We start from the raw sequence: 15,513 nt of genomic DNA on the forward strand, positions 1-15,513 counted from the left end.
AATCTAACTGAATCTACTGGGTGATCATGTTAAAGAGAAGCATATGGATGTGGGCTTGTGAGCTATCATGTTAGGAGGATATTCACCCAGAAGGTTACTCTGAGCACCCAAAGTATCAGCCATCTCCAAGGGACCCAATTTTTTAGTGTATGTTGGGAGAGTAATCTAAGATGGAGAACATTAACAACTGCATAAATCAGGAAAGATCTCTTTGTGGGAGGTGGCATTTGAGCTGAGCCTTGAAGTGAGTTGGGGTTTCTAAGAAGTGTACATTGAGATGAAGAGAATATGATTGATTGACGGGGGCTGGGGAACAGCTATAGGAACGAATCTGAGAGATAGAATAAAAGTAGTGTAGGTTGGAGCATGGAGCCCTTGAGTGAGAGAAGGAATAAAGTCTAATTACAAAGGACATCCCTGGGGAACAATGTGTATGCCTCGCAAGGGCTAACTTCTTTCTTTCCCCACCACCTATCTAAACCTTGGCCTCTCCAGCCTGAGTCAAGGAAGAAGAGGGATTATGACTGCTTCTTAGTCACTATACTTCCAGAGTAACCCAGACTATTCAGTAGTGTGCCCAAACTCTGCCCTCCTTTCCCACTGGGCCTGTGACAACTCCCTACTTCACGCCACTCACCCAATCGGACCCCTATCTAGAGTAGGAGGAGGACACCGGGGACACTGATTACTCTTTTTTTAAGCTACACCAACTCAGTTGGGGAGCCTCTGCATGCACAGTGTACTTCAGGTCTGGTGCCCAATTAGCGGTGAGTTCAGTTTTTGTTTAGCTTAGCAACCGCCTTCCCTTTCCCTCTTCTGGGTGTTACCTGTAGAAGCCCACAAAGGGAGCCGGGCAACAGCGCGGTGAGGACGGCGGCTGCAAGTGCCAATCCCTCTGGGCACTCTCTCACTGCAGTCAGGACTTCCTGCAGCTCTGGCTGTGGGCTTTTTCACTTTTTGGGAAGCCAAAGGCTCGGATCTGTGGAGAGGGAGAGAGGCAGCTAACTGTGCCCTGCTGCTCCTGCGTTCAGCCAAGTGACAAAGGAGGAAAGAAGACTGAGTGTGCCGCTGCCTTCTCACCTCCGTGCTTTCCTCATTTCTTGGGTAAAGGGGGCGGAGGGAGGAGAAGATCAGTGACCTGAAGTTGGAATCGATTTTCAAAGATCTGAGGAATTGATGCTCACAGAAAAGCGCGCCACTCTGTTCGCGGCAGGAGAAGCAACACTCACTTACCCTGGCAGCGCCACTTGTCCACTCAGCTCGCTTCCCTAGAGCTGTTACTGGGCCCCTAGAATCCTTTCCCCTCTAGGGTGGTGGATGGAGCTCCCTTGCCAAGGGTAGGCTCTGTGCCCTGTGATTTAACTCTGCGCTTCCTCAGGACACCTCCCTGTGCTGAGATATGAAGGTCGCAATGTTGGATCTAGGGTCCTTCTTTGCCAAAATCTTCAAAGCATCTGTGCAGCCACCGGCGGTCGCCTCTCCTGTAGCCCCCGCTTCCTCCGGCAGCGCTTCCGCAGTGGCTGCGACTGGTCCGGCGGGCTCTAGCGTGGGCAGCGCCGGCAGCACCGCCAGAACCGGCCCAGGTGCTGCTCAGACTGTCACCCTCTTCCCCACGGTGGCTCCCAAATCCCCAGCCGCCCCTAGGGTACCCTCCGTGCCCCTCCCTTCCCCGGCGACCCTCCACCCTCTCCTTACCGCCTCCTATCCCAGGGTTTCCTCCGTAAGAAAAGTAGCAGAATTCGCAGGAGCCCCATTCTCCTTGCCCAGTAGCCCCAGGGCAGCCAGACTTCAACCCCTTCCCCAGCCCCTGCCCCTGCCTCATCCCCTGACCCAATCTCAGCCCCTGTTATCATCCCAATTCCAGTTTTCCTCCCAGTCTCACTCCCAACCTCAACTTCAACCCCTCTCACAGCCTCCTTCCCATCTTCCTCATCTTCAGCTCTTGTCCTATGCGCAGCCCCAAGCGCAGCCCCTTCCCCAGCTGCCTTCTCAGCCTCATGTTCAGGCGCTGCCCCAGCCCCAGCCGCAGCTCGGGTTTCAGCCCCTCTCCCAACCTCCTCCTCATCTTCTATACCAATCCCTTCCTCTTCCCCTTCCCCAGCCTCATCTCCAACTCCTGCCCCTTCCTCAGTCTCAGCTCCAGCCTCTTTTCCAATCCCACTCTGAGGCTCAACTCCAGGTCTTATCTCATCCCCAGCCTCAGCTCCAGCCCCTGTCTCAACCCCAACCTCAGTTTCTCCCCCAACTCCAACCCCAGCCCCTGCCTCTCCCTCTCCTCCATTCCCCTGTCCAGCCCCTGGCCCAGAGAGGCAGCGGTGGTTGCGGCAGCTGCAGCAACAGCAGTGGGGCCAATTCCCCTGCTCTTCCTCTTCCTGTGGCCCTGTGGCGGCCGCCCCCAGGCCCTGGAGGGGTCGGAGTGGTCCTGCAACCCATTACGGGCACCGGAGGTAGCAACAGCAGCTCAGCGGCGAGCCCGGCTCGCTCTCCGCGCCAGCCTGGCCCAGGAGAACGAGAGCCTGGTGCTTGGATAGTGACAGGGCCAGGCCCCAAGACTCTCTGCATCACCCTCCCGGACATCGGCGAGGAGTGGGGGACTGATACTGAGTCGGAGGAGGATGGGAGCAGTGAAAAGTGAGTGACTCAACCTTTTTAAGCCGCCCCCCTTCCCCACCTCCCTGGCCCGGCTTTCAGGATCTACCTCAGCATCTTCCCTTCCGCATCTCCCAATAACCACGGCATTTGGTCTTGCTTCCCAAACTGAGCTATAAGTACTTCTCCCTCTCTGCTTTCCTCAGTCTTAGGGTGTAGTCTCATTTTACCCAGATCTCTTCTCATCAGGTTTACCATCACCCCCGGCCCCCTGTATTCTTAAGGGGAAGCAGAGACGAGAACAGAGAGGACTAGGGAGAAGAAGGAAAGAAGTTTTGTTAGTTTTTGAAGTGTACTTGCACTTGCTGCTTTAATTTATATCATCTTCTTGTTTGCTTTGGGCCTTTATCTGATGCTCCAGAGCTTTGAGAAACCATTTGTCCTCCTGTGGAAATTGGCAAGAGTCACTTTTACCCTGAGTAACCAAACACAAACACTGACAGGGTGGAATTTTCTGCAAAGCAAACAAAATATCTCCAGATTAAAAAAAACAAAACAAACAACTTTAGTTTTTACCCCAAATGGGCCAAGACCCCCTTGGAAGTGTGCATCTTTATGACAGTTTTCTCACACGGACATGGAGAATTTCAGTAGTTCAAACTTTATAGCAGATCTTAATATGTTCCCTCCAGTTGCCTTTTCCTCCTCAGCTCTCTCCTCCCATCAATGCTTCTTGCCCGATCTTATTTAGAATTCACTTCACAGGTCAATGGTCCCCAGAACAATAAGAATGTTCTCATAGCTAAGAAATAGGTATTTTTATAAAGGCATTTTGAAGGCTTAAAGTTTAATTTTTATTTATTTATTTATTTATTTATTTATTTTACAGACAAAACAAGTAAACCATTTAGTTGGTACAGCAGCTTTCACTCTTCAAAAAACTCCACACACAATTTGAAAATCAAAGAGAACTCTAGGTAGAGCGGCCTTCATTTAGATGGAGATTCCTCCCTGGAATCTAGAAAGGGGATTCCTAACAGAAATTAAATTCACAATGGGAAAAAATGTTTTCTTACAACTAAATGCCTTATTGATTTAACTTTAAAATATGCCTTTAAAAATGCTTTGTATGCCTAAGTAATAGTGTACATTGTATATATATGGAAGAATCTCACCAAAGAGGTAGAACCATTTTCTAAGACGATTCCATTTCACTTGAGTAAGTAGCTGAATGAGAGTCTCAGGAACAAGATCTTTGTTTTCGTCTACTGGTCCTTAGCATTTATACCATTAATGTTTCATGAGTAAACAGAGCTATACACCTGCTTTAAACTCTGATCTGACTGCTCTTCATGAGAGATGCTAAATATTCAACATGGAACTTGAAAAGAATTTGTAGAACATGTGTTTAGGGTTTTATAATTTTGTGAATGGAAATTATGTTTTCATCACCAACCATTATCATGCCTTCCCTTCTCTCTCCTTCCTTGGAGGTGAGGAGGATTAAATATAAGGTATGCTCTTTGTCCTCATGGAGTTTTTAAGCTTTTCTGTGGAAGATATGATGTGCATAAATAAACACGTGCAAGTAAGAAGGTGAAAGTACAGTATATTAAGAGATACAAAGTACTATGGGATCTAAGGGGAGGACTTCTGACAGAGGATCAGTCAGTATGTCAGTCAATTAGCATTTATTAAATACCTACCATATGCCATGTGCTTTGCTAAGCATAGATCAGGATAATAGATCATAGGTCAGCACGGATCAGGACAGACTAATTTTTTAAAAATTATATATGATATTTTATTTTCCCTAGATTACATATTAAAACAATTTTTAACATTTAAGTTTTGAGTTCCAAATTCTATCCTTCCCTCCCATACCACCCCCTTTTCTAAGATGGTAAGCAATCAGATATAGGTTATATATGTGCAATCATGTAAAACATTTCCATATTAGTTATTTTGCACACAAAGATTTGAGTAAAAAAAAGAATGAAAGTGAAAAATATAATGCTACAGTGTGTATTCAGACAATATTAGTTCTTTCTCTGGAGGTGGATTGCATGCTTCATCATCAGTCCTTTGGGATTGTGTTGGGTCATTGTATTGCTGAGAATAGCTAAGTTATTCACAATTCTTCGTCATACAACATTGCTTTGGGTACTACACTGTCCTGAACTGAGTTTAAGTATTTGGATGAATTTCATGAAAAAAGTCACTCTAGAGTAGAGGATCAGGCACTGGACTTGAAGTCAGGATTGGATCAAATCATACTGGTAACACTAGCTGTGTGACCCTGAGAGAGTCACTTACCTCTTTACCTTTGTGATTCATTTCTTTTATCTGTAAAACAAAGGACTTGATGTTCCTTAATGTCTCTTAGCAGGGTAGACATACTAGGTGGTCGAAAGGGAATAGAGAGCCCAGCCTGAAATCAGGAAGACTCATCTTCCTGAATTCAAATATGGCCTCTGACACTTATGAGCTATGTGACCCTGGGCAAGTCACTTCACCCTATTTGCCTCAGTTTCCTCATCTGCAAAATGATTTGGAGAAGATGGCAAATCATTCCAGTAGTTTTGCCAAGAAAATCCCAAATGGGGTCATGAGGAGTCAGATAGGACTGAAATGAATGGACAGAAGAGATACTGGAGTCCACAAGACCAGTTAAGAAAATATTACAATCATCTAGAGGAGAGGTAACAAAGGTGTTACCACTGGGAATAAAAAGGAGAGCTATCTCAGAGGTAGAATTAATATAACATAACAACTGATTGTATGTCAAGGATGGGGAAGAAAGCTATAGAGAAAGAGGAGTCAGTGAAGACTAATATTTCAAGTCTGAAGGACAGGGGACAGTGGTGTTGTTAACAAAAACAGCAAGGAAGATGAGTCTTTAACCTCAAATGCTTTTACAAACCTATGATTTTTGTTAGTGTAGTGTAGGTTGTTAGTGTAGGTTTTCCATTTACTGATAAGATAAATTGATACTCTTCCCTATTACCACTCTCCCAAAAAAACCCCAAACTAAACCATAAAAAAATAAATTTGACTCAGTGGGTGGTTTTCATGAGTTATTATTTTAAAAAAATTATCATCTGAGAGCCAACCTTTTGGTGATGAGCTCTTCCTCCTTTAAAGAGATTAGCTTTCAGGTAAGAGACAAGCAATCCACCATCAGCCCTATATTCATTCCATCTAGACAGGACTTGCCGTGTCTTAAATTCCAATGGTACATGTTTGAGAACCCATGGCAACCTCCATTTTTGTAAGGGGCTTTGGCAACTTATAAGTGCTGTATAAATAAGTGTTAGCACTGTGGGTCATGATAATGAAGCACTCGGGTCAGATTTTAGTGGAGAAAGCTACTGTGTGCTTAACACTGCGATCAGTTCTGTTTACAGAAAAGGATGTTCTGCATTAGTAAAGACACTGAAAAAGTCCAAAAATCTGTTGACTTTTATACCACCAGGATCTTTGAACAGCAGAAAAATAAAACCCATAAATACATACCTTAAGATTCTCACCGATTTTTGCCTCTAGCTTTATAGCTATTTAAACTAATAATAATATTAATAACTAGCAGTTAAACACTTTTGTAAATACTATCTCATTTGAACCTCACAAAAACCCTGGGAGGTGGGTGCTCTTATTATACCCATTTTACAGTTAAAGAAACTGAGGCAGACCAATATTGAGTGACTTGCCCAGGGCCACACCCTTAATAAATGTCTGAGGCCATATTTGAACTCGGTTCTTCTTGACTATAGACCTAATACTCTATGCACTGCAGCACTTAGCTGCCTAATCACCATCATCCTTGAAACAGACTTGAAAATCAATTTCAGAGGTTCTTAAGGCACCTGAAGGGCAGCAAGTGCTCTTAGAAATAAAGCACTATATCCTACCTGTACATTTTTGCATAGAGATACCATAAACAATGTTAGGAGTGAACACGCAAACCTTCCACTGATAACATTTACCTTGTATATTTACTTTGGACACAAGTTAATATAAAGGGAAAGTATCGTGGTATCCTAGACCATTGGACTGGAACCTTGGAGTTCCAGAGCTGAAAGGGACAATCTAATCCAAAGCCCTAATTTTACTGATAAGGAAACTGAGGCCCAAGGAGGTTAAGTCTGTTCAAAGTCACACAGGTAGTAAATGTTGGCATTAGAATCGGAAGTTCTCTTTCTCAGGACCAAATCTGACCTTTGAAATTGTGCTTTCTAGCTTCACCATGAATCCCACCTTCAAGAACTCTTTTACTGGGGCCATAGCAAAGAAACCCTTCAGTGTCTCCTTCCGAAATGAGAAGCTAAGCTATGTGCCCTCCCACATAGAAAAAAGAATTACCTCAAAGCCTTGCCATCTGTCATGACTATTTATCTTCTGGAGTCCCAGTCAATGCCATCCATCCTGTAGCTCGTCCTTCCCACGTGTGTTGTTCCTTCCCCATGTTCTAATATGGGGCCCTCCATAAGAGCAGAGACTTTCTTGCTTTTCTAGGCATGTCTCCATTATTAAATAGTTTTTACATTCATTCATTTATGGAAGATTTGGGGGGAAATATTTGGACAAAAACAGGTATAAGCTGTACTGGTATGAACTTACTTGCATGAGATTGTGGATCCACTGAATTATTAAAAGAACCCAGTGCAGGATTAGTTCCAAAGTGGACATTCCGTTTTGAGCTATTGCAGATTTTCATCATTTCAAAATTTAAAAGCAGCAACAACAACAAAAACCTGTCATGCACAGTGACTACCTGAGCTTCCAGCTTGGAAGGTAGTAGGGAAGAGGCTCCAATCTAGTCAATGGTGGAGCACTGAGGTGTAGGTTTTCTAGGCCTTGATTTTCTTGTCGGTAAAATAAAAGACGATTAGACTAGATGGCTTGTAAAGTTTCTTTCAGCTCTATATCCTTGATCTTATACTTGCTCCTTGGTAAGGGATGTGAGAAAAATTTTCACTGAAAGTGCTTGCCTACAAAGGGTAAGTCAGTTAAAGAGCCAAGATGCCCCATGTATTTGAAGTATAAAATTTCTATTGTTTAATACAAAGAAAACTTGGTTCTCTATTTTTTGTGGTAGAAAGAAAATATTTCTTTTTTAAATTTTTATTTATTTTATTTTTCATTTTTGGAATAAAATGAGGATTTCCTGAGATAGTATAATAATAAAAAAAAGATTGCACATGAAACTGCAAATCTATTATGTACAATTTGCCGCTCTTTTTAAATACATAATAAAGTTATTACATAAATTTCTTTTTCCTTCTTTTTTTCTTTCCCCCTGTCCCTACCCTAGAGATAGCTGCCATTTTACACAAATATGTATATATATGTAAAATCATTCTATGCCTATATTCTATACATACTGATCAGTTCTTTCTCTGGAGGCAGACAGCATCTTCCTTCATATGTCCTTTGCAGTTAATTTGGGTATTTATAATAGTCAAAATTTATTCACTCAAAGTTATGCTTAATAGAGCTGTTATTGTATTGGTTCTGCTCATTTCACTCTTCATTATTTTGTGCAAGTCTATCCACGTTTTTCCAAGATCCTTGAGCTCATGATTTCTTTCTTTCTTTTCTTTTTTTGGTCTATGCCTGGCTTCCCTTTTTTTCTTTATCATAATTTTTAACCTTCATTTTTTATCCAAAATTTTGAGCATTGAGGGGATATATTTCATGAAGCCTTAAGAGGTAACATAGCCAGCATACAGAAAGCCAAGCTCAGAGGCTCCAAGATATGGGTTCAAGTCTTTCCTCTGTTATTTATTTTTTATGTGAACAAAACTCAACAAGAGTCGCTTAACATCTCACAGCCCCGGGCTCTTAGACTATAAGGTTCGAAGCAGGTGCTGATCTTCATTAGCAGAGGGCACTTCCTTATAGGGAGTTCCCTATCACAGTGAAATTACACGTCTGGTCTGAAATACTCAGGAGGCTCCATGTTGTTGTAGTATGAATTGACTAGTCAACCAGACCAGGATAGAGAAAAAAAGGAGGAAGATGACAATCTCGATCCTAGCCCTGGGATGCAAAGTGCTTTACAGATACAATACAAAGTACTATGGAGGAAAATTCCCCTCTCCCCCAGAATCCTCTTTCCTCCCTTTCTGCTTACCTCATGAAAACCCAAGAGTATTTTAAATCTCTCTCATTTATAGCAATCGCTATCGTGGACTTTTTTTTTTTTTGCTTGTTTGTTTGGTTGCCTGGGAGACTTTCTGAAGTTCATGGTGTTTTCTGCTGGGACCTTGCATTTCCACAGGGACCCGTTAGAGAGTGAGCTCACCCTACAGATCATCATATGACTTTCCATTTATTCTTAAGGAGAGTGATGACTTTGGTTAGGCCGGCTGCTGAACAAGGGTGTTGTGCTTTCAACGGGAGAAAATGAGGTGTTTTTTTTTTCCCCTTGTCTTATACAAGGATTTCTTAGTGTTAAATCTCCCCTGTTTGGATTTGCTTATTAGTCTCATGCAGCACATCTTGAAGCAAGACAGTCAAAGGTGAGATTGAAACCTTAAGTTATGTTTCACAGCTGGCCAAATTTCAGTGTTTTCAAAAAGGGAACCCATGTACATCAAAATATTTTTGCTTCTGAATGCTAGGCAAGCATATACGTCAGGCTGATCATTGATGGTTATGTCATTGACTAATATTTATCATTCCCAGCATAAAGTCTTCCCATGACACCTTCTTATGACACATGACTGTGGTACATGAATATTAGGTAGGTAATTGCTATGAATGAGGGTGCCAATGCAAAGACCCTCACCTATTGAGAAGCAGTGTGGCATAGTGGAGAGAGTACCAGATTTGAAGGCAGGAAAACCTGGGTTCAAATCCTGCCTCAGGTACTAGCTGTGTGACCCTGGACAAGTAACTTAACCTCTGCATGCCTCAGCTTCCTCATCTGGTCCCTTCCAGCAACTAGTTGGCTCAGTGGAGAAAGTGCTGGACCTGGAGTCAGGAATCTCTGAGTTCAAACATAGCCTCAGATACTTCCTAACTGAGTGACCCTGGCTAAGTCACTTAACCACTATGTGCCTCAGTTTCCTTATCTGTAAAACAGGGTTAATAATAGCACCTACCTCCCAGGGTTGTCATAAGGATCACATGAGATAATATTTGTAAAACACTTTGTAAACCCTGAAGTGCTATATAAATCCTTGCTAGCTATTATTATTAAATCTGATTTTGTGACCCCTATTCCTGCTAAGAACAGAATAAAGGTATGTTTTTCTTCAAACTCCCAACCCCACAGGAAGCATTCAAGGCCCACCTACAAATAGTGTGTGTTCTTCTAAAAGAACAGCAGGTACTACACAAACATACACAATGTGGGACATGATTCAATTAACTACTAGCACCAAATGGAAATAAATGATGTCTCATTCCCTATGGAAGACAGAAATACTCAAAGGAGTAAAAATAATAGAACCAGCTGCCTCATAATGCCTAATAACGGTGACACAATTCGAAAGGGCTTGCCAATGCTTTAATGCAGTAAGGGTGGAGTTTGAGCACTTATCAGGGTTCTCCCACACCTCCCGGTCATGGCCTAAGAGGACAAGCTAAGGCTCTCCTTAATGGTTTGCTTATTTAGGCTCAAATTAACTCAATGTGGAATAGAACAAAAATAATTAAATGAAGTATCCACTATTGCATTCTTTTGTCATAGCCTTGGTACTTTCACAAATTTAAGGTTATTACTACTATTACAATATACTTCCAGAATACAGTGAAAGCTGCTTACAATACAAAAAGTGGGGGAACAAGATTAACATTTGCTTTATGCGGTTACTTCATACATTAATCAGTCATCAAGCAACTACTTTGGCAGCTAGGTGCTGAAGTGGATAGAGTGCTGGGCCTGAAACCAGGAAGACTCATCTTCCTGAGTTCAAATCTGGCTTCAGATACTTCCCAGATGGGTGACCCTGGCCAAGTCACTTAACCTTGTTTGCCTCAGTTTCCTCATCTGTAAAATGGAGAAGGAAATGGCAAACCACTCTAGTATCTTTGCCAAGAAAAACCCAAATTGGGTCGCAAAAAGTTGGACGTGACTGAAAATGACTGAAAGCAACTGTTAAGCTCTTCCTTTGTGCCAAGCCCTGGGCTAAGCATGGTGATATAAAGAAAGATAAAAACCAAGGTAGTTAGGTAGCCCAGTGGATAGAGTACTGGCCCTGGAGTCAGGAGGTCTTAAGTTCAAATCCAGCTTTCTATACTCACTAGCTGTGTGACCCTGGGCAAGTCACTTAACCCAGATTGCCTCCAAAAAAAAAAAGAGAAAGATAAAAACCACAACTGCTCTCAGGAAGCTTACATTCTAATGGAGGAAACAACATGCAAAAAACTAGCTGCCTGGTTGGTTGGTTGTTGTCCTTCATTCTTGAACAGGACCAAAATGACATTGCTATGTTACAGTCAAGTTACAGTGTATCTGACTGTGGCTGATCAGACCAATACGAGCTCAGAGTGCTCTGCAGGATGGGCACAAATTGTCCATGTGAACATTTGGGGTGGATTCTCTATCTAGAGTTTCTTTGGAGCTGTTTCAATGCTGCTTTGCTCATAGAGCACAGCACCTTCTCTGATGTAGGCACACCTTCCTGGGTGGTCCAGTGCCCCAATCCATTCCAAAGTTCTTAAAAGAGACCTTGAGCTTGTCCTTGTGTCGCTTCTTCTGACCACCATGTGAGCACTTGCCCTGTGTGAGTTCTTCATACCTGCAAGATATGTAGGGAGTAGATGGAAGGTGACCTCAGAGGGAACGGCATTTGGAGCTGAAGAGGGACTAGACCAGACCTCGTGCAGAAGGTAGGATTTGAGCCGAATCTTGAAGGAATCTAGGAAACCTGTGAGGAGGTGGTGATGTAGCTGTGCATTCCTCTCGTGGGGGATGGCCAATGCAAAGTCTCTGAGAAGCAAGACGATGCGTTGTGCTAGAGTAGGGTAAATAGTCCTGGAGTGCTGTGTTGTAGAGTGCATGGAGAGGAGGAAAGTGCCAGAAGAATGGGAAGGTAGGAAAATGCCAGGTTTTGATGAGCTTTTACATGCCAAACTGAGCACTTTATATCTGATCCAGGAAGTATTAAGGAACCAGTGCAGTCTGTTGAGTAGGCTCATACATAGGCAGCTGAGGGCAGGATGTGGGGGTGGGGGAAGGGAGGTGGAGAGAAACCAGACGCAGTGACCAGTTAGAAGGCCATTGTAATTGTCCTGGTGAGAGATAATAAAGGCCTGAAGAAGGATTGGTGGTTGTGTGAGTGGAGAAAAGGGAATACACAGGCCAGATATAATGAAGATAGAAATGATAAAATTTGGCAATGGATTGATGAGGTGAATATATTCAACTTTTACGGCATGTGGTTGTGTTCAAAGGGAATTCTTAAACTCAAAAAGTGTTGGTATTTTTTTCATTGCCTTGGGACGGTATATTCTATGATTTCATTGGTGTAAAGAACTCCTTGCATGGAAATTCCCTTCTGTGATGTAGCTCAGCAACTTGTCTATAACTTAGAGTCTTACTGGGTTGCCTGGGGGCACTAACAGGTTAATGATTTGCTCTGTGTTACACAACTGGTGTGCATCAGGGGCAAGATTTGAACCCAGGCCTTCCATACTCCAAGGCAAACTTTGTACCCATATGCTTAAGCCATATTGCTTCTGGTCAAATAAAAATGAGGATAAAATAGGGGCCTAGTGAACAAATAAATACTTAGTAATTTTTTTTTATTTAAAAATAGAAGATAAGCTGTCTTTATTTACTAAAGGTCTTCCAAAATCTAATTTAAATTAAATTTGTGTTGTAATAATTAGAACAAAACACCATATGGTTTTCTCTTATTATTTCATCTTTAGGGGGTTTGAATATGTTTATCTCTGAAAATGTGTTAAAAGAAAATTTAATCCAGTATGTATGTACACCAAGACCTAGCTTTGGGAATTATACACCATAAGATCATAGATTTTGAGCTGGACTAGTGGTCATTTAGTTCAGCTTCCTCAGTTTACAAATCAGGAAACTGAGTCACAGAGAAGGTGAATGATTTGCTCAAAGGATTCAAACCTAGGTCTTCTAACTCAAGATCCGACACCATTTCCATTGTACTATATAGGAGACATTTAATAAATACTTGTTGACTAACAATTGAACTGGAAATTAATTAAACTTTGGGCCTAAAATCGAAAGATATTTATTTTATACAAGCCTGCTCAATCTTAGTGTTTGTAGAAATCTACATTAGTAAAAACTATTAAAAGAACAATTTGGATTAATTTTTTTTAATGTTTTGATCTGTATTCAGACTCCATCAGTTTTTTCTCTAGGCATGGATAGCATTTTTCATCAGAAGTCCTTCATAGTTGTCATGAATCATTGTATTGGTGGGAATAGCTAAGTTGTTCACAGGTGACCATCTTACTATATTACTGTGTACAATTTTCTCCTGGTTCTACTCATTTGACTTTGTATCAGTTCAGATAAATTTTTCCAGGTTTTTCTGAGAGCATCCTGCTCATCATTTCTTATAGCACAATAGTATTCCATCATAATCACATGCCACAATTTGTTCAGCCATTCCCCAGCTGCTGGGCATTTCCTCAATTTCTAATTCTTTGCCACCAGAAAAAAAACTGCTATAAGTATTTTTGCACATATACGTCCTTTTCCTTTTTGTTTTTTTTTTTTATCTCTTTCGGGATACAGACCTAGTCGTGGTATTGCTAGGTCAAAGGGTATGCATGGTTTTATAGCCCTTTGGACATAGTTCTGAATTGCTCCACAGAATGGTTGGATTGGTTTACAACAACTTGGATTAATTCTACCCACATTCAAGTTATTTGGCATAATTGGGAATCGAGCAAACAAAACTGAGAATTGGTATAGTGAGTCAAAAATTAATTTGGAATAAATGACTATAAAATGTATAGTCGAAAAGAAAGGCAAGGCTTCCTAATGAAGACATGACCATACTGTAATATACCAGCAAAGTGCGCTGATTGTGATAGCGATCACTTAGAATTACTTTAATAGTGATCCGAAGCTCTAAAATACCCAAATATTCAAAGGAATCTGTGATTGCATCTATGTGGATGTTCCCTCCAATGTTCCCTCCAAATCAGTCCTGAGTGACTGTTTTCCATGTCCCTCTGCTAAGTTCACCAGGGGGAAGGGCACCCAAAGAACCAGGGGAAAGTGGGGTGGGATGGGGGCATCCTCAGCTATCCCTCAACGTTGGCATATGACTGGATCATCTTTTTCCATCATACATTTCTCTAATGGCATCTTCTACTCTGGTTTTCCTTTGAGGTTCCTTAATCCTTATATGTTGAAGGCTACGCATACTCAATATATATCTCTTCCTTGACCTCTAAATGGAATTCCATTTTAATTCTTTGGAAATATTAGTGCTCCAAAGGCAACCCTTTGCTAAGCAAATAATTCATTTTGAGGTCTGAATTGATCTTCAAAAGGCGTTTTAAGCTGATTAATTCAAAGGCCACCCAAGGATTAAATCAAAGTGAATAATATAAAATATTAGTGTTTATATGAACATGATTTTGATTAATTTTTCAAGAATAAAGATATTACTAATCTAATAAAAACAGTGACTAATGATTACTTGAGAGAAGCATTTTTGTAAAATTATGGAACTAAAGAATGTTATATGAATCTGTTATTTTGCAGTTTATGCCCAGTTCTAAACTAATGATATGTTAGAGGTGTGCTGGTAAATTTTTAATAACCAACTCTCTGAAAATGTTTGACACATTTTTAAGTTTAATCTGCCTTATTAAGATTTTCTCCACCACTTTCTTAGGTTTAATGAACAAAACAGTAAATTAAATCATGATTTGTAGTATGCCAATTTCTGAGGTGTAAATGGTCATACTGAAAATTGAATAATCATCACATTTCCTGAGATTGTTGGAGCTGGCTCCGGCATATTCTGTTAACCCTAGTCATATTTAAAATAGACCTGCCCTTTAAGAATGGCAATCTTCCCTCAAAAAGTAAAATAAGATGAAGAAATAAAATCAATAATATAAATATAATAAACATAAACATGATATAAATTAAATCTAAAATTATGCTTTAAATGATTCATTAAATAAGTTCTAATATACATGGATGGGAAAACAACTTTAAAAACTTTTTATTTATTTTGACATTCAAATAAAATCTTCATTTTGTAAACTATTTCTTTTTATCACTCTCTACTAACCTTACTATATAATTATCACTTAAAAATGCTTTTTGTATGTACTTGACAGCTATTGAGTTTCCTTCCAACTCTCATAATCTGTGATTCCATTTAATAGCAAATCAAATATTTTATTCATATCAGGAAGACAAGTAAGGAGAATGTATTGTCTTTCTAGGAAAAAACAAAACAAAGAAGAAGCAATTAGATATGGCACTTACTGATGGAAATGCTATCCCTTTACGTAAGCATTTTTTAATTAGAAGACTCCACTTAAGTGTTTAGGAGAAACCCCATAATTAAATATTGACAACTATGATCCTTCCTGTGAATTCATATTGAAAGTTTATCAAGTTTGAATATGATGTTTATCTCACTTGATTAATGAAATGCTGTACACTTCATCATGATTACTAATAGACATTAAACGCTTTTGAAGATTTTAGCTACTGGACATTGGAGATGCCTGTAGATTTGAAAATGATGCTGATGTTGGAGTTTCCCTCTGATGCCTCATCGTGGTTTAGGAGAACTCTTAGGAGAGTTCTTGAAGGCAATGGGAGCTAAATATAAGCTCTTGCAGGTCCCACCCAGCTGAAAAGGCTTCTGGGTACCAGCCCAATGATGGATTGAGTGCCTGTCACCAAGAGCCCTGAAGTTAAGTCCCAAGAGGTTTATCCACAGAAGGTTGGCC

General features: G+C 40.9%; 1 protein-coding gene across 1 annotated transcript in view; it reads left to right on the top strand.

The window, feature by feature from the left end:
• The first annotated feature begins 1,399 nt into the window (after positions 1-1,399).
• FAM149A (family with sequence similarity 149 member A) overlaps positions 1,400-15,513 on the top strand; it is a 91,752-nt gene continuing 77,638 nt past the window's right edge. The window contains exons 1-2 of the mRNA XM_036764826.1: positions 1,400-2,094; positions 2,191-2,631. Coding sequence (XP_036620721.1) covers positions 1,400-2,094; positions 2,191-2,631 — 1,136 coding nt within the window. The remainder of the gene's footprint in view (positions 2,095-2,190; positions 2,632-15,513) is intronic.

The sequence above is a fragment of the Trichosurus vulpecula genome, chromosome 6, assembly GCF_011100635.1.
Source record: "Trichosurus vulpecula isolate mTriVul1 chromosome 6, mTriVul1.pri, whole genome shotgun sequence".
Lineage (NCBI taxonomy): Eukaryota > Metazoa > Chordata > Mammalia > Diprotodontia > Phalangeridae > Trichosurus > Trichosurus vulpecula.